This window comes from Rhinoraja longicauda, chromosome 25 (genome assembly GCF_053455715.1).
Source record: "Rhinoraja longicauda isolate Sanriku21f chromosome 25, sRhiLon1.1, whole genome shotgun sequence".
NCBI lineage: Eukaryota > Metazoa > Chordata > Chondrichthyes > Rajiformes > Arhynchobatidae > Rhinoraja > Rhinoraja longicauda.
Window position 1 is genome coordinate 8,617,158 of NC_135977.1, and position 27,218 is coordinate 8,644,375.

General features: G+C 45.5%; 2 protein-coding genes across 2 annotated transcripts in view; one reads left to right on the forward strand and one right to left on the reverse strand.

Moving 5' to 3' along the window:
* LOC144606061 (2'-5'-oligoadenylate synthase-like protein 2) overlaps nt 1–25,547 on the reverse strand; it is a 52,310-nt gene extending 26,763 nt beyond the window's left edge. Inside the window, exon 1 of the mRNA XM_078421850.1 lies at nt 25,404–25,547. The gene's annotated coding sequence lies outside the window, so the exon portion shown is untranslated. The remainder of the gene's footprint in view (nt 1–25,403) is intronic.
* Nucleotides 4,411–8,316, forward strand: LOC144605869 (uncharacterized). The gene is made up of 2 exons (XM_078421498.1): nt 4,411–4,640; nt 6,838–8,316. The coding sequence occupies exon 2, from the start codon at nt 6,850–6,852 to the stop codon at nt 7,315–7,317; it is 468 nt and encodes a 155-aa protein (XP_078277624.1). The 5' UTR covers nt 4,411–4,640; nt 6,838–6,849; the 3' UTR covers nt 7,318–8,316.
* Nucleotides 25,548–27,218: the final 1,671 nt, after the last annotated feature.

The window sequence follows — 27,218 nt, forward strand, 5'->3', positions numbered from 1 at the left end:
TTTCAGCTTATTATTCACAAAATGCTGGAGTAACTCAGCAGGTCAGGCAGCATCTCAGGAGAGAAGGAATGGGTGACGTGTGTGAGGTGTAGATGGAGTCAGTGGAAGGGATGTTGGTTTGTGTGATGGTCTGGGCTGCGTCCACAATTCTCTGCAATTTCTTGCGGTCTTGGATGGAGCTTTTCCCAAACCAAGCTGTGATGTATCCCGATAAAATGCCATTCCTTCTCTCCTGAGATGCTGCCCGACCTGCTGAGTTACTCCAGCATTTTGTGAATAAATACCTTCGATTTGTACCAGCATCTGCAGTTATTTTCTTACACTTATTATTTCAGCTTATCACTTCTTAAACTAAATCACAAAACTCATGACTTGGAGTCAGATTTTACCCGTATGAATGAATTGGCCAGATTCACGCTGTTGGTAGGGGGTAATCTTCTCTGAGCTTTGAACTCAGGGTCCCTTCTTCTTGCGATGGTTGTTCCTGGGTTGTCGCTGCTGAAGTCTCGAACCGCCCTTCTTTTACACTAATTTTCCTTCCATTTTCGAAGGGAAGCCTTTGTTCTAACCCAAGGCTCTCATGGCTTTACAGTCAATCATTTCAAGCTGTCACTCCTCCAAGGGCTGAATAAACAAAACACATCTTCATTCCTTATCAGGCTCGGGAGTTCTTATTTATGTTGCTTGTTCAAACCTCCTTCTCATTATAGAGTTATTTTGCAATATGTCCGTTCCAGGCACCTTATCTTCTCAAGGCCGTACTGCCTGGCCGTGAAGGTACCTTCTGCTCCCACCAGATGTCAATGATGTGACCGTTTTCACTGTGCTCCTTTGTCTCCTGGCTCCAGCTTTTCGCTCTGTCTGTCTCTAGCTGGTAACATCCTCCCAAAGCCTGTCGGGATACTTGACATCCATTCCCAGGCTACAGGGACAAAAGGTGACCTCACCCAACCAGCGGCCATGTGCTCCCGCTCCACCAATGGTGGCCGCCCGGGCCGGGAGGCGGGTTGCTACGCAACCTCCGTTAGGCGGCACCCGGGCCTTCCGTGCCTACACTGTTTGGCCTACAGCGGCCCCTGGGCCTACAGTGTCTGGAACTACAGTGTCCGGGCCTACAGTTTCCGGGCATACAGTATTCAGGGCTACAGCGACCCCCCCGGGCCTAATACGGGACAAGGGCGGTGCGGTACGGGACAAACCAATTTAGCCCAATATACGGGATGTCCCGGCTAATACGGGACAGTTGGCAACCCTGCTGACCAGCGATCCCTGCACATTAACACTATCATACACACACTAGGAACAATTTTACATTTACACCAAGCCAATTAATGTACAAATCTGTACATCTTTTGAGAGTGAGAGGAAACCGAAGATCATGGAGAAAACCCATGCAGGTCACGGGGAGAACATACAAACTCCGTACAGACAAGCACCCATATTCAGGATCGAACTTGGATCTCTGACGCTGAAAGGCAACAACTCTACCGCTATCGAGACCCTTCTTCCCGAAATGTCACCCATTCCTTTCATCCAGAGATGCTGCCTGACCTGCTGTGTTACTCCAGCATTTTATGTCTATCTTTGATGTAAACCAGCATCTGCAGTTCCTTCCTAAACATCTTGGACTATCTGTCCTGTACCTAGCACGTACATAGAGTCATAGGGTCTTACAGCATGGATACAGGCTCTTTGGCCCAACTTGCCCACACTGACCAACATTCCACAGAAAACAATCCATGCTTATCCAACCTCTTCTTCTAGCTAATACTCCGCTAATCCAGGCAGCATTTCGGTCCTGGGCCTTTCTGTCCTGGGCCTCCTCCACTGTCAGAGTGAGGCCCAATGTAAATTGGAGGAACAGCACTGGAGGAGAGCAGCACAGTGGTGCAGCGGTAGAGTTGCTGCCTTACAGCGCTTGCAGCACCAGAGACCCGCATTTGATCCCGACTACGGGTGCTGTCTGTACGGAGTTTGTACGTTTTTCCCGTGACTGCGTGGGTTTTCACCAAGATCTTCGGTTTCCTCCAACACTCCAAAGACGTAAAGGTATGTAGGTAAATTGGCTTGGTAAATGTAAAATAAAATTGTCCCTAGTGTGTGTAGGGTAGTGTTAATATGTGGGGATCGCTGGTCGGCGTGGATCCGGTGGGCTGAAGGCCCTGTTTCCATGCTGAATCTCTAAACTAAACTAAAATAAAGCACCTCATATTTAGCTTGGGCAACTTCCAACCCAGCGGTATGAATATTGATTTCTCTAACTTCAAGTAACCCTTGCTATCCCTCTCTCTCCGCCCCTCTCCCATCGTGGTTCTCTGACTAGTTCCACTGTCCTGCTGATTAAATATTACTGATTGTACGTCACATTGCCCCCTTACCCTCAGCTAACAATGAACCATTCAACATTTCCTTACTCGCCTCTGCTTTGATCTGTCGTTTTCACACCTACCCTTCCATATCTCTAGACTCCCTCTCCCCTGACACTCAATCTGAAGATGGGTCCCGACCCAAAACGTCACCCATTTCTTCTCTGCAGAGATGTTGCCCGTCCTGCTGAGTTACTCCGGCTGGGGGTGAGGGGCAAGGAGTTTGGGCAGCTGTGGGAAAGTGTTCAAAACACAAGGATGCTGGTGGGACTCAGCGGGTCGGGCAGCACAAGCGGAGAGAACGGACAGACAACATTTCGGGGCTGGGCCCTTTTTCAGACTGATTGTTGTAGGGTGGAAAAAAAGTTGGAACATAATATAAAAAGGATAGCAAGAGTTTCTTCAGTTATATAAAGAGCAAGAAAGAGGCAAGAGTGGACATTTGGACCGCTGGAGAATGATGCAGGAGAAGTGATAATGGGGAATAAAGAAATGGCAGAGGAGTTGAATAACTTTTTTGCATCAGTCTTCGCAGTGGAAGACACCAGCAAGGTGCCTGAAATTCAAGAGAGTCAGGGGGTGGGAAGTTAGTGGAGTGGCTATTACTAGGTAGAAGGTGCTTGGGAAGCTGAAAGGGCTGAAGGTGGATAAGTCACCTGGACCTGATGGAATGCATCCTAGGGTTCTGAAAGAGGTGGCTGGAAAGATTGTGGAGGCATTGACAGCGACATTTCAAGAATCACTAGTCAGGAGTGGTCCCAAATGGTTGGGAAATTCCCAGTATTACCCCGCTGCACAAGAAGGGAGCAAGGCAGAATAGTGGGAACCATAGGCTGGTTCGTCTGACTTCGGTGGTGGGTAAGATTCTAGAGTCCATTATAAAGGATGCAGATACGAAGTACTTAGAAGTTCACAATAAAATAGGCCAAAGTTAGCATGGCTTTGTGAAGGGGAGGTCTTGCTTGACAAATTTGCTGCAATTCTTTGAAGGAGTAAATAGCAGGACAAACAAAGGAGAGTCAGTAGATGTTGTTTACTTAAGATTTTCAGAAAGCCTTTGATAAGGTGCCACAGATTAAGCTGCGAAAAGGAAGATGAGAGCCCACGGTATCAAAGGGCAGATACTAGCATGGACAGCATGTTGGCTGGATGGCAGAAGACAATGAGTGGCAATAAAGGGGGCTTTTTCTGGTTTCTGCCAGTGACTAGCAGAGTTCCGCAGGGGTCAGTGCTGGGGCCGCTACCCTTCACGTTGTATTTTAATGATTTGGACGAGGGGATTGAAGTCTTCAATAGGAGATAGGTGAAGTCTTCAATAGGAGATAGGTGACGTTTCAGGTCGAGACCCTTCTTCAGACACTGTATTAAGGTTTCAACTGATTGAGAAGCTTTAAGGGCCAGAACTTCCAAGGGTCCCGGGGGATTTGGAGTGAAAATGACACCCATCATGTATCAGTCTTTGTGGCTAAGTTTGCAGATGATACGAAAATAGGTCGAGGGGCAGGACAAAGCCTGATACATGATGGGTGTCATTTTCACTCCAAATCCTCTGGGACCCTTGGAAGTTCTGGTCCTTAAAGCTTCTCAATCAGTTGAAAAACCTTAATACAGTGTCTGAAGAAGGGTCTCGACCCGAAACGTCACCTATCTCCAAAGATGTCGTGAGACCTGCTGAGTCACCCTAGCTTTTTGTGGCTATCTTCGGTTGAAACCAGCATCTGCAGTGCCTTCCCACAGATCCAAAGAGCGGTAATTTTCATGTTATTTTTAATCAGTTACATTGCAACAAAGGGAATCAAAGAAATGCATGCAGCATGGTGGGTCAATAGCTGACGTGTCATCTTCAATTCTCTGTGCTGTTGTTATTGTATTTCGGATTCAGGCATCAGAAACGAATCCGAAAGTGAAATAGGGGGTATCACCGAGACTGGCTAACTTTCCAGAAACGAAACTGCAGCTGAGATGACGCTTGTTGAACAACACAACCAGTGAGCACGGAGGGAGGGGCAGTGGCGCTGACGTTTAGAAACTGGAAGAGAAGATAAAGCCAAGGGGAAGCGGCCAGAGGGGGCGGAGAGGATTTGCTAGACGCTGAGAGAGGTGTGTGCATCGAAGCCTGTGTCCCAGCGGAGCAAAGTGGGTTGAGGAGTTTGCCCAGAGCGGAGCTGAGAGACGGCGCGGAGCAAATTCGCTCAGGAAAAGAGACAGAATATTCTGCAATCAGATTCTCATCGACTTCTTGCGCTCCCGACTGGGATTGTGCGGCTTCAATTGGTAAGTTCAAAGTTTTGAACACTGGCAAATTCGCAATTTAAAAGTAAATGACTACCATTCTGCGAATCGGGTGGGGAATGTCGTTACCAGCTGAGGTGAAGATTTAGCAGGTAAATATTGGGATCAAGTGATACTGGGTTAGTGTAGGGCGGTGGAGGAAGAAGGGTGGGTCTCGACCCGAAATCTCACCCATCCCCTCTCTCCAGAGAGAGATGCTGCGTGTACCGCTGAGATACTCCAGCATGTTGAGTCCATCTGCGGGTTAAATAAATCATCAGCCGTGATATCCCCGATAGTGAAGCGGCCCGAATGGCCTCCCTCTGCTTGTCTTCCCACATTCTTCTGTTCATGGGTTTTGTGACACCTGTTTGCGCCACTTCAATGGAGACCGTTATCTCCCTGGAATAGCGCATTGAATAATCATTACCAGCCTGAAGAAGGGTCTCGACCCGAAACCTCACCTATTTATTCCTTTTCTCGAGAGATGCTGCCCGACCCGCTGATTTACACTTTCTCCGCGGACGTGCGGAGGATTGGCGCGGAGATATAAAATTGTACACCTAGACCGCAGACCAGAGCAAAGAGCAGACTGCTGGAGGGGCTCGAATGTAGAAACAAAGATCTACAGACGCTGGTTTACATCGCAGATAGACACAAAGTGCTGGAGTAACTCAGCGGGCGGGGCAGCATCTGTGGAAGTTGACTTCTCGGGCTTGGGACCATCCTTCTGCCTTCACAGATGCTGCCTGACCAGCCGAGTTCCTCCAGCAGTTTGTTTTTTTATTGCCATGGATTTACTATTATTGTTTTTTGTTTTTATGTGTGTGTGTGTGTGTGTGTGTGTATATATACACACACACACACACACACAATTAACTTGTTCTTGTTTATTACATTGTTCACGGAGTCCTGTTGTGCTGCTGCAAGAAAAAATGTCATTGTTTTATCTGGGACATTTGACAATAAAACATTCTTGACTCTTATGAAAGCCTGCTCTCGTTTCCCGAGAAGCAGCGAAATCGCAGTGTTAAACGAAACCTAGCTCACGAGGGACCTCGTCTGTCAGAAGCCCATTATTGCACCTCAGCCGCCCTTGGTGTCTCACCCAGACAGTTGTGAATCTGGGGAAGTCTCTGCCACCGAAGGCAGTGGAGGCCAATTCACTGGATGTGTTCAAGAGAGAGTTAGATTTAGCTCTTGGGACTAAGGGAATCAAGGGATATAGGGTAAAAGCCAGAACGGGGTGCTGATGTTTCTAATATCGTGGAATTGAAAGACTGAATTAAACTTCTGTGCAAAAATATCAAATTAGAGTCAATAGTGCATAGTGTTTTGTATGAATGTGGAATTCTCTAAATTTCAAGTGACACATTCCCCTCCCCCTTTCATCCACCCTAGTTGTTTAACCTGTTCACAGTTCACCACCTTGTATCCGTCTTGAGATCACATCTTCCCTAGCCAACAACGGGCCTACCATCCTGTCTGAGGCCATTTGTTGCCGGTCCTGATTTCTCCTGGTCTTTTCTCACCTTCAGCTCTTCCCTACCCCTCACCCCTACTTCCAGATGGGCAAGAAGGTATTCATCAACATACCGAGTCTCTCCAATCTTAGTTTCAGTTTAAAGATACACTGCAGGAACAGGCCCTTCAGCGCACCGAGTCTGCGGCGACCAGCGATCCCTGCACACTATCTTACCCTACACACCAGGGACAATTCACAATTAACCTACAACCCAGTACGTCTTTGTATTATGGCGGGAAACCGGAGCACCTGGAGAAAACCCACGCAGGTCACTGGGAGAATGTACAAACTCTGTACAAACATCACCCGTAGTCGGGATCGAACATGGGTCTCTGACATGAAGGCAGCAACTCTACCGCTGTGTCACTATGTAGTAAAGGCATTGATGTGCTTTCTTTAAGATTGCATCAATGCCTTTGGGCCCAAAACGTTTGAAGGATTTAGTAAAGTTAACCGAGGTTCAACAGGAGAAATAATTCCTCCCACCCCAAAGTAAAAAGGACGTTGTAATAAGTAGTTTATTATCACGTGTACTCCAGTAATGTGAAATATCCAGTACACGGGCCAATAAACGAAACTAAGTTACTGTGTGGATTTAACAAGTGATTGCATTAATGCAGAGTTGTTGGTTCCAAGTGATATAAAGGATTCTAAACTCTTCTCATTTCTCCACAGTGATTTGGCAAGATGAGACTCCAGTTGAAGTTTTTGAACGGCGACTCTTTGCAACTGGATGTCGACCCTTCCATCCAGGTGTCGGTTCTCAAGGAGAAAATACACCAAGCAACTCAGGTGCCTAGAATCCAACAGCGCCTGATGGTGCAAAACGGGCAGCAGGTGGAGCTTCTGGACGACAGCCGGCTGTGTGACTACAACCTCCCCCCCGACCCCACAATCATGCTGCTGATCAGGAAGGATGAATGCATGCAGATATTCCTCCTCAACGACAAGGGGAAAACGACGACCTACGACGTGCTGCCTTCTGAGTCCGTGCGGGAGTTTAGAAAGAAAGTACAACGGCAGGAAGGGGTCACGCCCGAACAACAGCGCCTGGTATTTGAGAGCAAGCAACTGGAAGATGGCCGGTTGCTCTCCGATTACAACATCACGTCTCACTCCACCATCCAGCTCCTGCTCCGTCTACGCGGTGGTTAATTCGCGCTCGACTGAACTAAATTAAAACTGTTAATTATATTTTCACTGCATTCCTATTTTCTAATGCTTGATTTAAATGAGATGGGTCGATTTGTTCAATGTTTGATATTGTTCACTTTGCTTCTTCATGCTGCCTATCATTTGGTTTTGTCTAGAGTTACAGCGCGGAAACAGGCCCTTCAGCCTACTGAGTGCGCTGACCAACAATCCCTGCATGCTAATGCTATCCTACACACACTAGGGACAATTTACAATTTTACTGAAGCCAATTAAGTAACCCACAAACCTGTACGTCTTTGGAATGTGGGAGGAAACCGGAGCACCAGGGGAAAACCCATGCAGGTCATGTGGAGAACTTACAAACTCCATACAGACATCAAACCCGCGTCTCTGGTGCTGCAGAGCAGCAACTCTACCGCTGCACCGTTCATAATAGCCGCAGTTGAGTGATCATCTCGGATTAATAAAGCCAAAAAAGTTGGATCAGTTGGCCACTTTCCTGCCTTCTCAGCTTGGAAAAAAATGCAATCTGTTTAAATCTGACACATTCCTTCATATCCAACTCTGTGCCTTTTTATAGACACAAAATGCTGGAGTAACTCAGCGGGACAGGCAGCATCTCTGGAGAGAAAGAATGGGTGACGTTTCGAGTCAAGACCCTTCTTCTGACTTTGGTTCAGAGGTCTGTTCTGTAAACCGTTGTGGTCCAGATAGAATCTGATTCCTATGAGTTCTCGAACCAAATTGGCTTCTCACTCAGAGGCCAAAGGATAGCTGATCTATCCTCCAATCTATAATGTGAAATATTTCACCATACAGGAACAAAATCACCTATAAAACATAGAACAACCGTCACCATGCTGAGGAATGCTTCCACACACTCTGCAAATCATTGCTTCAAAATTAAAGTCTTCATGTTAGAGTTCTAAATGCCTTGCAATGTACTGTTGATGTAATATTCAATCTACTGTGCAACTAAAGAATTTCATATTAATAAATATATAATTGTATGAACACTTGTGCTTTTGTCACTCCACCCATTTGCAGGGTCATAAGTTGGGTCGGGGCAGGTAGGCAATACGTGGAACCAGGTGTGGAGGTATACGATGGACAGATGGAGTCAGGTGGGAGAGAGGGGTGAAGGTGGAGTTGGGAGCGGGCGGCCGGTGGGTGATAGGTAGAGTTGAGAGCCGCGTAGGGTGAGGGGAAGAGAAGGATGAGGCAGAGGCTGAAAAGGAGACGTGGAGACGCAAGAGGGTGAGGATGTGGGAATATAATAGGCAAGGAAGGTGGTATGTGGAATTAGATAAGGAGTGATGGTGGGCAGATGGAAGTGTGGGGAGGGGATAGAGAGTGGGTGACAAGACAAAGGGAATCTCGTGGGAGGGGGCATGAAGCTGGGTGAGGGTGCGGAGTGGGAGGAAGGACAAAGGAGTGTGGGTGACCCGGAATTGGAAAACTCAATGTTCTGGCCAATAGGTTGCAGACTGAGCAGGTGGAATGTGAGGTGTTACCCTTCCGGTTTGTGTTTTTCTTCACCCTGGCCGTGGAGAGGGTGGAGGTCAGAGAGGTCGGGGTGGAAATGGGAAGGCGGATTGAAGTGGTATGCAACGAGGGGTCAGGATGGTCTTTACGGATAAAACGTGGGTGTTCAATGGGCAGAGGGCATGATTGAGGTACTAAATTAAAACTTTGAGTTGGCCGTCGTCATGGAAGACAAACAGAGATTCTGTGGAGTCAAAGAGGTGTTCGATGTTTTGGGTCAAGACCTTGCACCAAGACTGAGGGTGTATGGGCTATAATTCTTAAAGAAGAGGCCGAGAAGGCCAGCTGCAAATCGAGTGGATAAATCACCTGGTCCAACTGGAACATATCTGAGGTTGCTATGAGGAAATTGCAGAGGCCCTGGTCATACGTTTCCAAACTTCTGTTGGTTGGCATGATGGTTTAACAACTGGAAGATTTCAAATGTTACACTATTGTTCTAAAGGGGAAATGGTGGGGGGCACGGTGGCGCAGCTGGTAGAGCCATTGCCTCACAGCGCCAGAGACCTGGGTTCGATCCTGACTTCAGCTACTGTCTGTGTAGAGTTTGCACATTCTCCCTGTGCTCCTATTTCCTCACGCATCTCAAAGTGTGGAAGAAATTAATTTAGAGGGAAATTAATGGAAAATGAAAAGCTGAGACTTTGCAGATTTGCTTCGAGATTTTATTGCATTACATCAAGGAGAGATGGCGGCAGTAAACTGCCCACCAGTTCTCTGGCTTCACGGCAGAATTAGCCGACAGCTAAACAGTGCAGTAAACAACTTTTGTTTTTTTGTTTAGATGCTACTCTACGAAAATATTCTATCAACTACATGGGTACCAATTATTTCATCAGTCATAACATACTTCTTGTTTATGTTAATCTTATTCAACAACAAATGGTTAATATGAGTCAAACACAAAACAAGGGCATCTTGACATTATTCTATCTCATCTTTAGGTGGCCCGCGGCATCATCCCCTCTCCGAGCCAATCATAAGCCCCCCATTTACAGTAACATTTCTATGCTTCAAGTGGTAGGGGGCGTGGGTGGTCTACTGTAACACACTGCTGAGAGAAACAAGCTTCCTTATCTCCACTATTTCATGTTTACATTTACCATCCACCCTTCAACACATTCCCAGACAAGAGGTGATACGTTTAATCCTACTTTGCCAATTCCCACGAACCTCTTCTGCACCTGGTCAATGAGAGTTGCCTATTGTCACATCCAAGCATCCTTTCGTTACCTTGTTCAATTCCAATCTTCCAATTTATTCTTAATTGTTAACTGTATGTTTGTGTTGTCATTTGTGAGCGATGCACCAAGGCACATTCCTTGTATATGCACATACTTGGCCAATAAACTTATTCATTCATTCATCAAAATTAAGTAAGGAAGGATATTAATTTTGCTTCCACATAGGTTAATTGGCCTCTGTAAAATTGCCCCTAGAGTAGGGAATGGATGAGAAAATGGGACAACACAGAACTGTTGTGAACGGGTGACTGATGGTCGGTGTGGACTTGGTGGGCTGAAGGGCCTGTTTCCACTCTATCTTTCAATTAATTTAGTTTCATTTAGGTTTGAGATACAGCGTGGAAACAGGCCCTTCGACCCACCGAGTCCTCACCGACCAGTGATCCCCGCACACTAACACTATCATACACAAGCAAGAGACAATTTACAATTTTACTAACCCAATTAGCCTACAAACCTATACATCTTTGGAGTGTGGGAGGAAACTGGAGCTCCTGGAGAAAACCCACGCAGGTCACAGGGAGAACGTACAAACTCCATATTGTCAACACCCATAGTCAGGATCGAACCTGGGTCTCTAGGGCTGTGAGGCAGCAACTCTACCGCTGCACCTCTGTGCCGCAGATCACCCAGATACTGGAGGTGTGTCAGTTTAAACTTGGTGCTGGAGACAGTTCAGGAAACAATAATCAGGGATAGTATTAGAAGTCCCTCGCATACGTGCGGATTGATTAGTTAGCAGGGATATGTTAAAGCAAACTGGATCTGACTAAATTGAGAGTTTCTGATAAAGCAATAAAGTGCAATAGTGATTGAAATGTGGTTGGTGTGGTTTATAATGACTTGCAAAACTTTTGTATACATTATCAGCTTAGTAGCGGAACATTGAGCACAATGGCTAGAACAGTGCTGATAAGAAATTGGCTGAGCACAGGAAAGAGTGATTAGCGGTGCATGGTTGTTTTTTAGATAAGTGGTCAGTACGAGGATTGCTGCTTCCGTTGATAAATATATATTAATGACTTGGTATTGGGTGCCAAGTATACAATTTTCAAATCTTGAAATGAAATGAAAATTGGATGTGGTGTTAGGAGGGTAGGAAAATGTCAATGCGTGCGAACTGTGTGAATATATAATGGAGTTGATCAGCAAATGAACAAATAGTGATATGAGTAAACATCGTTTTATACAATGGATAGGCACATGGATATGCAAGGAATGGAAGGATATGGATTATGTGCAGGTAGATAAGAGTTGGTCTTGACATCATGTTCAGCACAGACATTATGGGCCAAAGGGTCTGTTCTTGTGCTGTACTGTTCAATGTTCGATGTACACATGAGTAGTTAGGATGTAGAATGTACTATTAGGGAAAGCAGTTAGAGTGGATTCTATTGTATTTTTCATGGGAGTTGGATAATTGTATGAAAAGAAAGAATTTGAAGGGATGCGGACTGGAAAATGGGACTAGCTTGATTTCTCATATAGAATTGATATTAGATCAAAGGACCGAATGGGCTATTTCTGTGCTATTGCCATTCCATGATTCTGAGGAATGTAGTATTGCAATGATCGATTCATTTTTGAACTCAATGGAAAATTATTTTAACACATATAATGCATCTACTTGTGTTACCTCCCTGAAAGTGGCAACACATGTTGATAGGAGTGGTAAAGAAGGCACCCGGTATGCTTGCCTTCATCATTTGGGGCATTGAGTATAAGAGTCTGGTTGGTGGTGATGTTGCAGCTTTGTAGGACTTTGGTTAGGTCACATTTGGAGTGTTGTGCGCAGTCTGGTCACTCCACTGCAGGAAGGATGTGGAAGCTTTGGAGAGGGTGCAGAAAAGGTTTACCATGGTGCTCCCGGAATTACAGGGTATTAGCGATAAGGAGAGGTTAGACAAACTCAGATTGTTTTCTCTGGAGGGCGGAGGTGAGGAGGCAACATGAAAAATACAAAATTATGAGAGGCATGGATAGGCTAGACAGTCAGAAGCTTTTTCCAAGGGTGGAAATGTCAAAGACTAGAGGCCATATGTTTAAGGTGAGAGGGGCAACATTTAAAAGAGATGTGCCAACTTGGTTGGCATTGACAAGGTGGAGTGAAGGGCCTGTTTCCATGCTGTATAGCTCTATGACTTTAATTGGAATTTGACTCAGCATTCAGACACCCAGTAGAACTCTGTTGATCTAGAACTCATTCTGGAAAAGAGACAAATTCAAAAGTGCGTGAAATTTAAAGAGGAAAACAAAATCCGTGAATGCAGTGGCACAGTGGTAGAACTGCTGCCTCACAGTGCCTGAGAACCGGGTTCGATCCTGACTAAGGGGGCTGTCTGTGTGGAGTTTGTTCATTCTCTCTGTGCGTTTTCTCCGGGTATGCCAGTTTCCTTCCACATCGCAGACGTGCAGGTTTGTAGGTTAATTGGCTTCTGCAAATTGCCCCCAGTGTGTAGGGAGTGGATGCAAAAGTGAGATGGATTTGATTGAATGATAAAAATAGAGGTGATAGAGTCAGCTAATTAGAACGTGTCATTATAAACCACACCAACCACATTTCAATCACGTGTCAGGTATCGGTTGCTCAGACATTGCAGGAAAGGTGGAGAGTGGAGGGGAAGCATTTAACGGAGATAAGGTGAGATAGCAATGCTGGTGGAGAGGCCAGGAGAGGAATAAATGAAAGTTGGAGAGATATAGAAGTAGTGTATGGGTGATCGTAGGCAGACGTGGACTTGGTGGGCCGAAGGGTCTGTTTCTACGCTGTATCTCTAAATACTAAAGATTGAAGTAAAGAGATACAACAAAATTAATATACATCAGTTACAGAACTGAAAATATTTCATATTGCAGTGGGAGCAGAGCATGGAGCAGGTGTTACTCAGATGTTGATCCCTTGTTTATTCCATCAAAACAGAAACCCTGGGGACAATACAGGGCCAATACAACCCATAAAATAACAACCTCAATGCCCAATGCGGGCAGCACAGTGGTAGAGTTGCTGACTTACAATGCCAGAAACCCGGGTTCGATCCTGACTACGGGTGCTGTCTGTACGGAGTTTGTACGTTCTCCCTGTGACCGCTTGGGTTTCCTCCGGGTGCTCCGGTTTCCTCCCACGCTCCAAAGAAGTACAGGTTTGTAGGTTAATTGGCTTCGGTAAACATTGCAAATAGTCCCTGGTGTGTCAGATAGATAGCGTACTGGGTGATCGCTGGTCGGTGCGGACTTGGTGGGGCGAAGGGCCAGTTTCCACACTGGATGTCTAAAGTCTAAAGTCCATCAAGTCCCTTTCACTATATGGGAGTCCTTATTGCAAACCTCTCAACTTCCTGCATATATGGCAAATGTACCTGACAATTCTCTGCCGCAGAAGGCAGTGGAGGCCAATTCACTGGATGTTTTCAAGAGAAAGTTAGATTTAGCACTTGGGGCTAATGGAATCAAGGAATATGGGGTAAAAGCCAGAAAGGGGTACTGATTTTGGATGATCAGCCATGATCGTATTGAATGGCAGTGCTGGCTCGAAGGGCCAAATGGCCAGCTCCTTCACCTATTTTCTATAGGAGATGTATACAGATATAAAAACTCAATCAACAACATGTTGCTACTGTGCTTATAACCTGGGTGTCTTGAAGGGGCACATTGGCAATCAGTATTTGAACATTTAATTACACAAGATACTTTTGGTCGTTAACCAGTTGAAATCCATAATAGATTGTTCTGCTTCACCAAATGCCACACCATCTCGGAGGACTTTGACTGAAATCCATGCGCAGCTTGGATTTGATTGGATGATAAAAATAGAGGTGATAGAGTCAGCTCATTAGAACGTGTCAGGTATCGGTTGCTCAGATATTGCAGGAAAGGTGGTGAGTGGAGGGGGAGCGTTTAACGGAGATAAGGTGAGATAGCAATGCTGGTGGAGAGGCCAGGAGAGGAATAAATGAAAGTCGTAGAGAGGACTATTCACCAGGGAGAAAGCTTGAGGAGCAGGACTGAGAGCAGGGACGCTGAAGCAGAGGATTCATCTACTTCTCTCAGCCTGTGTGAAAAGTGAATGTGAAAGGCTTCTGCAGATCGCCGTTCTCACCTGGGCAGGTGTGTCCGACAGTTGGAGTGAGTATGTTTAGTGTTTTTGTTGGATTCTGTGTAAATTTCTGTGTAAATTTGGAAATGAATACCCGTATTGAACGTGTAACCTCCGGAAATGTCGGATGGGGTTGTTGAAAAGAAGATGTTTTGTAAATATTTATTACTTGAATAAAGTATTTTTTGATATAAAAAAAGTTTCTGTTGCCAACTGACCCGCTCCAGACTGCAGGAGTACTTGCTGAGGGACGCACTGAAGCTTGGTGTAGCCAACACCAAGGCTCTGTGGGGGAGGACCATAGCATAGGGTTATTCCGCTGCTGGACATTGACGGAGCAAGGTGTGGTGGAGATGCCCCTCAAACGAGGGAAGGGATATCAACCCATGGGGCTACATTAGTGGCAAGGGTGCCAGGTATAATGATATTTCTGTGAACATTACGATACGATGCAAATGAATGTATGTAGAGCCTCTGAGAATGTCAGAAGGATTTTTGCACGGTTCTTGTTTTGTATATATTTTTTATTCTGAATAAAGATTATATTGATTAAAAAAGATTGGGCGGGGGTGGGGGGGTTACTCTCAGAGGGCCAGAGTGGAGAACAGATTATTCTGAATTTCAGAAGGGGTGTACATTTCTCCAAATATAATTGTCTGATGAAATTGGTAAATAGAAGCTCAAGAGTCCCTGGAGAATCTTCTCATGAGATGCCATTCATCCACAAGCCATTTGCAGGGATAAACAGGAATGAGGAAGCAGGCCTCAGGGAGTTCCCAGCAGGCTTCACAGGATCAAAAACAAATTCCGGTCTGCTTCAGAGTGCAGATTTAAGGTGGCAAAAAAAAAAGAGAGAGAGGACAGACAAGCCAGGAATAGCTGGGGGCAAAATTAATCATTCCCTTCTTTGAGATAAAATATGTGAAGACCAAGAAAAAACACAAAATGCTGGAGTAACTCAGCAGGTCAGGCTGAGGAAGGGGAGAAATGGGTACGAGTCCAGTGGGACACAGGGATAGGGAGGGTGGAAAGAAGTGGGGAGGGTGGATGATGTTTGTAGATTAGTTACCAAAAATTGGAGAATTCGATGTTCGTATGCATTAGGTTGTAAACTACCCGATTGAAATACGAGGTCAAGAGATCCAGATGCTGTATCTGAAGGAGATGACGGTTCCATGGATTATGGGGTCCAGGAGAAAAGGCAGGAGGACAAAGAAATGGATGCTTGTGTGGAAAAACAGTCAATTTTTGATCTGTAGTGTGCAATTTTGGTGCTTTGTGAGTACTATCAAACAGGAAATTTGGTGGTGTATCAAAAAAATCTTTCTCTGTTGGGATAATGGAGATTTTAGCGTAGGTTGTCTTGTTTTTTCCCCATTTGTGATAACCAGAATAATCAGATAAGCACAACTCAGAACTTTTGTAGAGACACAAGGCACTGCAGATGCTGGAATATTCACCAAAAAAAACAAAGTGTGGGAGCAAAATCTTGCACTTTAAATAAAGCAAATACTTCGGGATTTCCGCTCCAGTTTATAGTCTGTATGATAGACACAAGGGACCGCAGACGTTGGTTTACAAAAAAAGACACAATGTGCTGGAGTATGTCAGCGGGTCACAATGCTTCTCTGGAGGACATGAATAGGTGACATTTTGGGTTGAATTCTCCAATTTTAGGTAACTAACCAACACACCCCCCCCCCCACTCCTTTTCCCCCTTCTCTTCCCTGTGCTCTACCTGGACGCGTACCCGTTTCTCCCACAGTCCCATTCCCTCCCCTTCTCCCTTCTCTTGTCCCCTACCAGTTATATCCCTTCCTCTGGCCTCACATGTCAAGCCTCTTCTCTCTTTATCTCACAGCCATCTGTCTTTACATCTGTCCTTTGTCCAACTATCTACAAATCAAACTCCTCTCACCTGTATGTTCCTATCACGCCTGGCCTTGTCTTGCCCCAACCTTCCAGCATCCTCCCCCCTTACTACAATCAGTCTGAAGAAGGGCCCTGACCCGAAACATCACTCATCTATGTTCTCCAGAGATGCTGCCTGACCCGCTGAGTTACTCCAGCATATCGAGTCTTTTTTAGTGTGCATGATGGGCTCAGCTCTGACAATGGCCACATAGCATTTCAGGATAGGAATTTTAGTCAACCTTTTGGTCAATGTTTAGGTTCATCCCAAGGTATGCATTCTTACTTTGGGCATCTCAGTACATCGGCAAGTGTTTCTCAGGCTACACTGAGCCTTTCATCAATGCAAGGAAGGACACTGATGAACAGTTCCAATGGATGCAATGATCTACACTGAATTCATGGGCGATACCTCTACTACATCTTGATCCCCCCAATGAAAAATTAAAAGACCGTTGATGCTGAACGTCTTAGATAAAAATAGACAATGCTAGAAAAACTCAACAGGTCAGGAAGCACCTAAAGAAAAAGAAACAGCCGATATTTGAAGTCGATGTCCCTTTGAAGGATTTGGCAAAGTAAGACCTTCATTCGGTCTTCATCAATCTGAAATCTTAAGTTTGTTCCACAGATGCTGCCTGACTAGCTGTGTATTTCCCCAGCATTTTCTGTTTTTAGTTTAGATCTCCAAGCAAATTCATCCATGGGGTTAAGCTACAATCTGAATGGGATCTGTGTTTACAGCAGAAACCTTGAAGCTTAGTCAACAATATATTCTCGTTGGTCAAGGTATTACGGTCACCCCTGACCTGCATTAATGTGGCTGTAAAGCTGTAGCAGGTAAGAATGTCATTGTTCCATTCCTCAGGCATATGACAATTAAACTCTCTTGACTCTTGAATGCCATGACTGGGGGGGACCAGGAGGACTGGGGTTCGGCTGCGCAATTATGGCCAAATTGCCTGCATGGTTGCAGTAAACAGCTCTTTCATGGTCTTCCAGCCTTGTTGAGGAAGTGCTGAGGAGCAGCAACGTTGTAGGAGTTGATCTCGACCCGAAATGTCACCCATTCCGTCTCTCCAGAGATGCTGTTTGTCCCGCTGAGTTACTCCAGCTTTTTGTGTCTATCTTTGACATAAACAATATTGGTAACTCTTAGAAGGCCACGTCCATTCCAGTTCCCTTGCTCAAACAATTCAAAGGGCGACAAGGTGACGCAGCGGTAGAGTTGCTGTCTTACAGCGCCAGAGACTAGGGTTTGATCCCGACTACGGGTGCTTGTCCTTATGGAGTTTGTACGTTCTCCCCGTGACCGCGTGGGTTTTCTCCGAGATCTTCGGTTTCCTCCCACACTCCAAAGACGTACAGGATTGTAGGTTAATTGGCTTGGTATCAATATAAAACTGTCCCTAATGTGTGTAGGATAGTGTTAATGTGCGGGGATTGAGTTAATGTGCCGACTGAGTTGGCATACTGGGCTAGTCCCATTTGCCCATAGCCCTCTGAGCCTTCCTATTCATTTATCAATCCAAATGTATTTTTATAATCGTAATTGTATCCACTTCTATAGCTTCCCCAGCCAGCTCATTCCAGATTCTGACTACCGTCTGAGAGAAAATGGTGTCCCTGAGATCCCTCTTAAATCTCTCCCATCTCACCTTATGCCTACGCCCTCTACTAACAGAATCCTCTACCCTGGTAAAAAGATTATGAACGTTCACTTTATCCTTGTCCATCATGATCTTGTACACCTCAACAAAGTCATCCCTCAGCCTACCCTACCTCTTCCTTTAAGTCAAGCCCACAAGTCCAGGTAACATCCTGGTGGATCCATTCTTCACCCTTTCTAACTTGAAGTGTGCCAAAGGCCTTCTTCACTACACTGTCCACCTGATTCACCATTTTCAGGCAACCATACCTCTGTACGCCCAGATCCCTCTATTTGGCAACTGTCCAGGGCTCTAAATCCTGCCCTGGTTTGACAAACCAAAGTATAAAACAAAGTGCGAAGTGCAAGTTCAGTAAAGCTGAGGCAGATATTAAAACATATTTTAAATATAGAGGTTAGAGGATTCTAGTAATGCCAAGTCTTGCATGAAGTTAAACTACTTTACCAGAATGATTACTGGATTACTGAAACCAATTCAATTACAGCACTTGAGTGAATATTCAACTTTGTGCAATTTCTGACTCAACGCCTCCCTCCCCACCACCTTTCTCTTTCTCCCCTAAATCCACCCCTTTCTCCTCCCCCCTCCTCCTCTCCCCTCAGCCCCACCTGGACTACCCCTATTTCTCCCCTTCCCTTCCTCCAACATTCCTTCCTCTGGCTTCACTTCCATCCTGTATCACACCTTCCTCTTTGATATTTGGCCTTTGTTTCAACCATCTGCCCATCAAAACCCCACTCACCTGCATCCACCTACTACCTGCCATGCTTTGTCCTGCCTCTCCTTTCTTTCAGCTTTCTTCCCTCCCCCCCTCCCCCGCATAATCAGTGCGAAGAAAGGTCCCGGCCAGAAACATCACCTATCCATGTTTTCGTGTCGCACCCCAGCCACTCCACCTTCTCCCCTCTCCCATCAGGCAAAAGGTATAGAAGTGTGAAAATGCACACCTCCCGATTCAGGGACAGTTTCTTCCAAGCTATCAGGCAATGAACCATCCTACCAACAACTAGAGAGCAGTCCTGAGCTACTATCTATATCATTGAAGACCCTTGGTCTATCTTTGATCGGACTTTACTGGACTTTATCTTGCACTAGACGTTATTCATGTTATTCTCTTTATCATGTATCTGTACACTGTGGATGGCTCAATTGTAATTATGTATTGTCTTTCCGCTCACTGGTTAGCATGCAACAAAAGCTTTTCACTGTACCTCATTGTACACGTGACAATATACTAAACTCAACTCAGATGCTGCCTGTCCTGCTGAGTAACTTCAGCACTTTGTGTTCTTTTGAGCAAGGTTTCTTTGACCGCGGGAGAAAGAGATAAAGGGGAGGTTCAGAGTGGGTAACTGATGTGAAACAGCAAGTGAACATGAGTTAAAGAACTTTTCTTTTCCTCACTAGATTCAAGTGCTGAATTGGAGTCAAAGCCAAGGGAAGTAAATTGGGTTGACAATGGGCAACAACGTCAGTGACAACCTCAGTGACTTTGACGAGTTTGACTTCAGCGACGGGGAGAGTCGTCTCATCCGCGATGTCTCGGCGTCTTCGCTCGAGTTAGACGAGGAGGAGTTCCTGGAACAGAACGGCGCGACCATTTACATGTACATCATGGGGGAGGCACAGACGTCCTTTTATCGAGTCGGCCACACGCTCTGCCCACAGTTGCAGCATGCTAAAATCCAGGCCGGAAACCCACGGAAACTCATCTTCAAAAGCATTATGAAACTCAGACTCGTAAAGAACAAGCGAGGAGCCTTCTTCAAGTTGAAGGATTTAGCCGAGGGCATTGAAGCCAACGTGATAAAAGAGCTGTCAGAATACCGCCTCAAAGGCGAGGAAATCACTAATTGGTTTGAGTTCACAGTAGGGACCAAGCCTATTCTGTATGATATATTTCAGAAAATAGTTTATAACACTGTAAATTTGAACAAAGACTGGGTCAAGGTAGAAGCTGTTCCAAAGAAACGCTGAATATTAGAATGCTCACAGGCCCTCCTTCAGGCTGGAATCCATTTACTAGAATCCAGTCTCTCCGGCTTCCTATTAAGACAGTTTGAGACTTGAAAATCAGTTATATTTTATCCTGCAAACCACAACCATCATTTTATATACAATAATTCTTGTTTAGGCATCACCCTGCTACTTATTCTCGAGGGTATTCGTTTTAAGGAGAGATTAGAAAAACGGATTGTTTTCTCTCGAACATTGGAGATTGAGGGGAGACCGGATAGAAGTATATAAAATTATGAGAGGCATAGATAAGGTAGACAGTCAGAACAAATTTTTCCAATGGTTCAATGGTACTTTATTGTCACATGAACTTTGGTGCAGCGTGCATCCCAGGATTGAAATGACAAACACTAGAGGATGTAGCTTTAAGGTGAGAGGGGCAAAATTTAAAGGAGAAGTGCACGGCAAGTTTTTTTTTTACACACAGAGGGTGGTGAGTGCCTGGAATGTGCTGCCAGGTTGGTGGTGGAGGCAGTTACAATAGAGGCGTTTAAGAAGCTTTTAGATAGGGACACCAAAATGCAGGGAATGGAAGGATACGGATCACATGCAGGCAGAGGAGATTAGTTCAACTTGGCATCATGTTCAGTGCAGACACTAAGGGTTGAAGGGCCTGTTCCTGTACTGTTCGATGATCTATGAACTGAATTGCTGTCTGCTGATTGGAGGTTATTTTATAGTCTCCAAAAATACCTAACTATTTTAACGTTTGCCATCAGAACACAATTTTGGTTTCAGCTGCTGGTTTTTGTAAAGCAGCATCAGTGACCCATGCCCACTGAGGGCTGCCGTTTATAACTTGGCCGTCGGGTATCCCTCTCAGCTGTCACTATCCTTGCTCTCTGGGACTGGAGGGAACATTGGTCCTACAGTCCAATTCCTTCCAAACCTTTGGTCGGACCTCTCCAGGAATTTCTCCACGGACTGAACCCAGGACTTCATACTTCCAAAGCATGCATTAAGCCGCTGAGCTGGGCTTGAGGTGCTCAGTGTTAGAGGGCATGGGTACCTGCTGGAGGAGGGATGTCCAATGGTCAGATGGTGGGGAATGTCTGCACTTCGCTCTCCCGTCTCCCTCTGTACTTGCCCGATGGGACCTGGCTTCTTGTCCTCTTCCACTCTTTATCCAGACAAGACAAAGGTCATCGAACAGTATAGGAACAGGCCCTTCGTCATGAGAGGCATAGATGATGTAAATGCAGATTCGCTTCGCTAGAGTAGGCAAATCTAGAACCAGACATAGGTTTAAGGTGAGGGGGAAAAGGATTTAATAGGAACCCGAGGGGCAACTTTTTTTACACAATGGTTAGCAGGTATATGCACCGATCTGCCGGAGAGTAATTGAGGCAGGTGGTATGACAACTTTTAAGAAACATTTAGACAGGTACGTGGATAGAATAGGTTTAGAAAGATATGGGCCAAAGGCAAGTGGAATTAGTGTAGATCGGGCGTGTTGGTCGGCGTGGAGAGGTTGGGCCGAAGGGCCTGTTTCCATGTCTCTATGACAAGAGGAACGCTTGACAAAATGTAATTGAACAAGCTCCCAGACTCTCCCGGCGATCATGTCAAGGCATCCTGAAACATCTACCCCTTTGTGGAACTCCTCAAGGAATTTAAAGGAAAAATAAATTGTTATTGGAGTCTTGGTGAAGTTTGTACAGGGTTCTTCATGGTTTTCAAAAAATCTTCATCACAGCTACAGAAGTAAAAACGCGTTTAATTTATTTTTGCATTAATATAGCATTTACACCCAAACAGTTTTCTTATTTGTAAAGAAGAGTTAGGGGTGTGTGTAGGAAGGAACTGCAAATGCTGGTTTACACCGAAGATATACCCAAAATGCTGGAGTAACTCAGCAGGTGAGGCAGCATCTCTGGAGCAAAGGAACAGGTGACGTTTCGGGTCGAGACCCTTCTTCAGACTGAGTCGGGGAGAGGGAAACTAGAGGCATGAAAAGGTTCAGAATGAATCAGAGCCGGCGCCGATGGCCAAGGAGAATCACAGAGGGGAAGCAGCGAGAGGTGGGAGTTGCAGAATTCCCGTCGGAGATAGGAGGAAAACTTCTGCAATGTAGGCATACCTTGAGGAGATTTTGCAGTGGAGCAGACAAAGTGTGTAGGAAGGAACTGCAGATGCTCGTTTACACCGATGATAGACACAAAATGCTGGAGTAACTCAGCGGGTGAGGCAGGATCTCTGGAGAAAAGGAATAGATGACGTTTCGGATCAAGACCTTTCGTCAGACTGAGAGTCAGGGGATAAATGTTAGCCACAAACGCACTCTGGGAATGTGGGTACAAATTGGCTTATTTTAAGTGGCTTTCATCCTCTTTCCAAACTTAAGCTTCAAGCAGTCGGCTTCCTGCACTGAACATTGCATAAAACTGGTAACTCCACTCACAACATGGAGGATGGCTAAACCTGCATACAATGTCATAAATTACTCCCAAGGTGGTTAACTGCAAAGCATAAGATCAACTTGAACTCATTATTACCTCTATTATATGCTGAAGATGGACAGAAAATGCTGGACTGACTCAGCGGGACAGGCAGCGTCTCTGGAGAGAAAGAATGGGTGACGTTTTAGGTCGAGACTTTTCTTCAGACAGGCTATTACATATCAATCCACTGATGGAAATGGCCTAAACAAGAGAGGATTTCCCAAGAACTTTCTATAGAAGGCAGCTGCTTTCATATCTCCAGCTCTTCCTCTTGGTAGGGGCCAATCAATCTTCATCGGAAATAAAGGGAAAAAAAAACTTGCTTCCTTTCTCTTAAAGTAAAAAGCGATTATTTTGAACAAATGTGTGATAGTTGCAATACAATATAAACCAAAGATTCTTCTTGAAATTATAGGCCCAGAATTTAATGTCACCATGTGTGGTTTTTCAGTGTAAAGTGGGCCTCCAAAGAGAAAATGGGAGTATGTGAGAAAATGAGCAAGGGAAGGTTAGCTGGCATCCGTCTGAACCAGTGGATGTCATATGCAAAATCCATGTTCAAACTTCTTTATTATGACTGCAGTGACCAGCCCCGTTTAACACTGCTACATACTCTCCTGTACCTGCAATGACTCACGCAGGTTTGAATGAGCCAGCGATAACTGAATCCAAGCTTCAACTTAGTCAGAGTCATACAGCACAGAAACAGTGCCTGTGGCCCAACTTGCCCATGCCAAGCACTGTGCCCCATCTTCACTAATCCCATCAGCTCACGTATGGCCTCTATGCGGCACAGTGGCGCAGTGGTAAGTTGCTGCCTTACAGCGAAAGCAGCGCCGGAGACTCAGGTTCGATCCTGACTACGGGCGCCGTCTGTACAGAGTTTGTACGTTCTCCTCGTGACCTGCGTGGGTTTCTCCGAGATCTTCGGTTTCCTCCCACACTCCAAAGACGTACAGGTATGTAGGTCAATTGACTGGGTAAATGTAAAAATTGTCCCTAGTGTGTGTAGGATAGTGTTAATGTGCAGGGGATCACTGGGCGGCATGGACTCGGTGGGCCGAAGGGCCTGTTTCCGCGCTGTATCTCTAAATCTAAATCTAAATCTATCCCTCTAAATCTTTCCTGTCCAAATGTCTTTGAAATGTTGTTATTGTAGCTGGTTCAACTACCTCCTCTGGCAGTTTGTTTCATATACCCACTACCCTCTGTGTGAAAATGTTGGCCCTCAGATTCCTATTAAATCTTTCCTTTCTCACCTTTAAGCCTATGTCCCCTGGTTCTTGATTCCCCAATTCTGGGCAAAAGACTATCTATTCCCCTCATGATCTTAGACACCACTGCCATAATTTTGAATTGAAGAGTCTCTTTGTCATTCTAAGCCTTCACATATTTGATCACCCCAACACGAATAATGCACATCTCAGAGCTTCCATCTATCGTCAGCTACTCACCTACGGCGCATACGTCACATCCAACACACTCACTTACACGCGCCCTTCTTGTAGGTGAAGGAGCCACACAGTTGTAGGCATAAACAACAAACCAGTGAGAGACAGTTTGACAGGCTTACAGGCACCGATACTCAGTCTACCTGTCAAGAGCTCTTTCAAATATCATGAAGGTTCCCACCTCTCATGATTATATGTTGTCTGAAGACTCCAGGAAATAATTTTGCTCCCACAGCCAAAATTTAAACTACTGATGGATCAGTAAAACTCCAACCCAGACCCCAATAACCTCTAAAATAAAATAAATTGGAAATCTTCTTAAATAGTGCAGGTTGAGGGGAGGGGGTGTAAATGTTTCCTGAACTCACTAAATCCTATTCCAGTCACCTCTCTTTCTCAAATTTTGGATTACCCACCACTCTCCACCAAATCAGCTTGCAGCTATGAATAAAGTTTTGATTGAAAGATACAGCATGGAAACAGGCCCTTCGGCCCACCGAGTCCACGCCAACGATGGATCACCCATTCACACGAGATCTGCTTTATCCCACTTTTGCATCCACTCCCTACACATTTGGAGTAATTTACAGAGGCCAATTAACCCATGCCTTGTGGATTTGACAGGAAACCGGAGCACTCAGAGGAAATCTATATGGTCACAGGAAGAATGTGCAAACTCCACACAGACAGCTCCCGAGGTTGGGATCAAACACAGGTCTCTGGCACTGTGAAACAGCAGCTCTACCGGCTGCGCCACTGTGCCACCAGATTTCTGGTGACGCGAGCATGTGCCTTTCTGCTCTGATATCGATGAGGTCCACGGCTCAATATCAGGTGGACTTTGGATTTGCCCTGGCAGGATCAAACCAAACTCTCGGCTGATGATATTAACAGAAAATCTGTAGATTCAGAGTTCCACTAGTTCTACCATTCTACATCAGTTCTCACCCTATTAAATTCGCAATGCAGTCATGCAACACATTAAGGCAAGTAGGATCTTGCATCTCCAGCTGTTACTCTTTTCTTCAGCACTCTCTCAGGATCAATAATGGTTTATTCCCACCCATGGGATGGGGCCGCCGAGAACAAAGAGGGACCAACATGACTCTAGTGAGTACCTTTATAACATTGTCGGTGCCAGAAACCTGCTGACTCTTTGTATACTTTGTGCATTATATGCAAAAAACAAAGAATTTCACTGAATTCCAAAGACAAAGAATTCCACGACCCAGGCAGCCACGATCCCCGTCTTTTGAGATGTATCTTCTAGACGTTTCTGGAAGTAACTAGTATTTTGCCTTGGCAGAATCCTCCAAATCCACCAAACAATTTAATGCATTCATTATACTAAAAAAACATGTTCTTGGTGCTCGAAAATATTCCAAATGGAATTTAAACTGGAGGTGGGAAACTGTAGAGAATGTTACCTTCTTTTATACATGCACTGTGTTGATTCAATCTAAAACCTCTGTCAACCAAAAATATGTTGATTTCCAGCCCTTCCAGGCCTCAATAATTTTGATCAAAATTAAATATTTGTCTTCATTGGAAATAAAGTAGAAAGAAATCTCAGTTACTTGTTTTGACCCTTTCAGATATTCATGATGTCCTAAAACTGGTTACAGTCAATGAAGTGTATTTTACATGTAGTTACAGATTAAGGCAATGGTAAGGTAACTAAAGAGAAGTTACATATGGTATTCATATTTACTTACTGTGAGCTTTCTCCATTTACACTTTGTTTGCTCAGTAGAGGGAGCTGCACCCTCACAAAGGAACCTTCAGCATGGAAAATCCCTTCATTTCCTCTTGACCGATTTCATGAGGGAACTGGACGACCTCAGGATCATCTGGAAGAATGAGAGCATCGTAGATAGGAGTTACAGAGAGGTGGTCACACCTAAGGTGCAGGGAAAAGTAGATGAATGAACATCAGGAAAGGGAAGAAGTAGGCAGAATCCTAGAATCCCCTGTGACCATTCTCCTTGAAAACAAGTAAACTATTCTGGATACAGATGGGAGCGAGAGCAGTAAAAGTACACAGATCTGTGGTGCCAGACCTGGCTCGGAGGCACAACAAGCGGACACTAAAAAAGGTGATATTGTAGATAGTGAAGATGGTTATCAAGAATTACAGCGTGATCTTGATTAGCTAGGTATATGGACCTAGGAATGGCTAATTGCTTTTCATTCAAAGCGCAAAGTATTGCATTTTGGAAAGTCAAACCAGGGCAGGACTTTCACAGTGAAAGGTAGGGAGTGCCCTAGAGAGTGTTGTGGAGCAGAGGGATGTAGGAGTACAAATACATAGATCCCTGGAAGTGGCATTGCATGTAGATAGGATAATGAAGGCTTTTGACATGCTCGCTTTCATCAGTCAAGGAATTAAGTATAGTTGGGATATTATTTTCCAGTTGTAGAAGACATTGGTACGGTCGCACATGGTTCGTGTTGGCAAGTTGGGCCGATAAGCCTCTATCCACACTGTATGACTCTGACTATATCTAATATGAAGATAAAATGTGCAGGAAGGAACTGCAGATGCTGGTTTAAACGAAAGACAGACACAAGAAGCTGGAGCAACTCACAGGTCAGGCAGTATCTCTGGAGAAAATGAATGTGTGACGTTTTAGATCAAGACTTTTTTCAAACTGAGTCAGGGGAAAGGGAAATGAGAGATATTGACGATGATAGGGAGAGAGATAGAACAAATGAATGAAAGATATGCAAAAAAGTAACGATGATGCAGGAAACGGTCCATTGTTGGCTGTGGGCTAAGTGTTAACGAGCTAAACAGACAATGAAACTCACAAGAGGACAGTGAAACTAGTGCAACGACTAGGGTGGGAGAGGGATGGAGGATGCAAGGGCTGCTTGAAGTTAGAGAAATCAAGAAGGGTCTCGACCCGAAACGTCACCTATTCCTTTTCTCCAGAAGTGCTGCCTGACCCGCTGAGTTACTCCAGCTTTTTTTGTCTATCTTCAATACTCACACCGCTTGCTTGCAAGCTGCCCAAGCGAAATATGAGGTGCCGTTCCTCCAATTTACATTTGGCTACACTCTGACTCTGCCACTGCCACTCCCCTTTCCCTCTTCCCCCTCCTCCCTCCCCTTACCCCCTCTCCTTCCCCCTCCCCATTCCCCCCTCTCACCCTCCCCATTCCCCTCTCCCCCTTCCCTCCCTCCCCATTCCCCCCCCTCTCCCCCTCCCTATTCCCCCCTCCCCTTTCCCCCCTCCCCCCCTCCCCTTTCCCCCCTCCCCATTCCCCCCTCTCCCCCATTCCCCCCTCTCCCCCCTCCCCATTCCCCCCTCCCCCCTCCCCATTCCCCCCTCCCCCCTCCCCATTCCCCCCTCCCCCCTCCCCATTCCCCCCCTCCCCATTCCCCCACTGACCTTTCTGCCCTGGGCCTCCTCCGCGTTGTCAGTGAGGACAAACGCACATTAGAGGTGGCACACTGAAGAAGGGTCTGGACCCGAAACGTCACCCATTCCTTCTCTCCAGAGATGCTGCCCGTCCCGCTGAGTTAC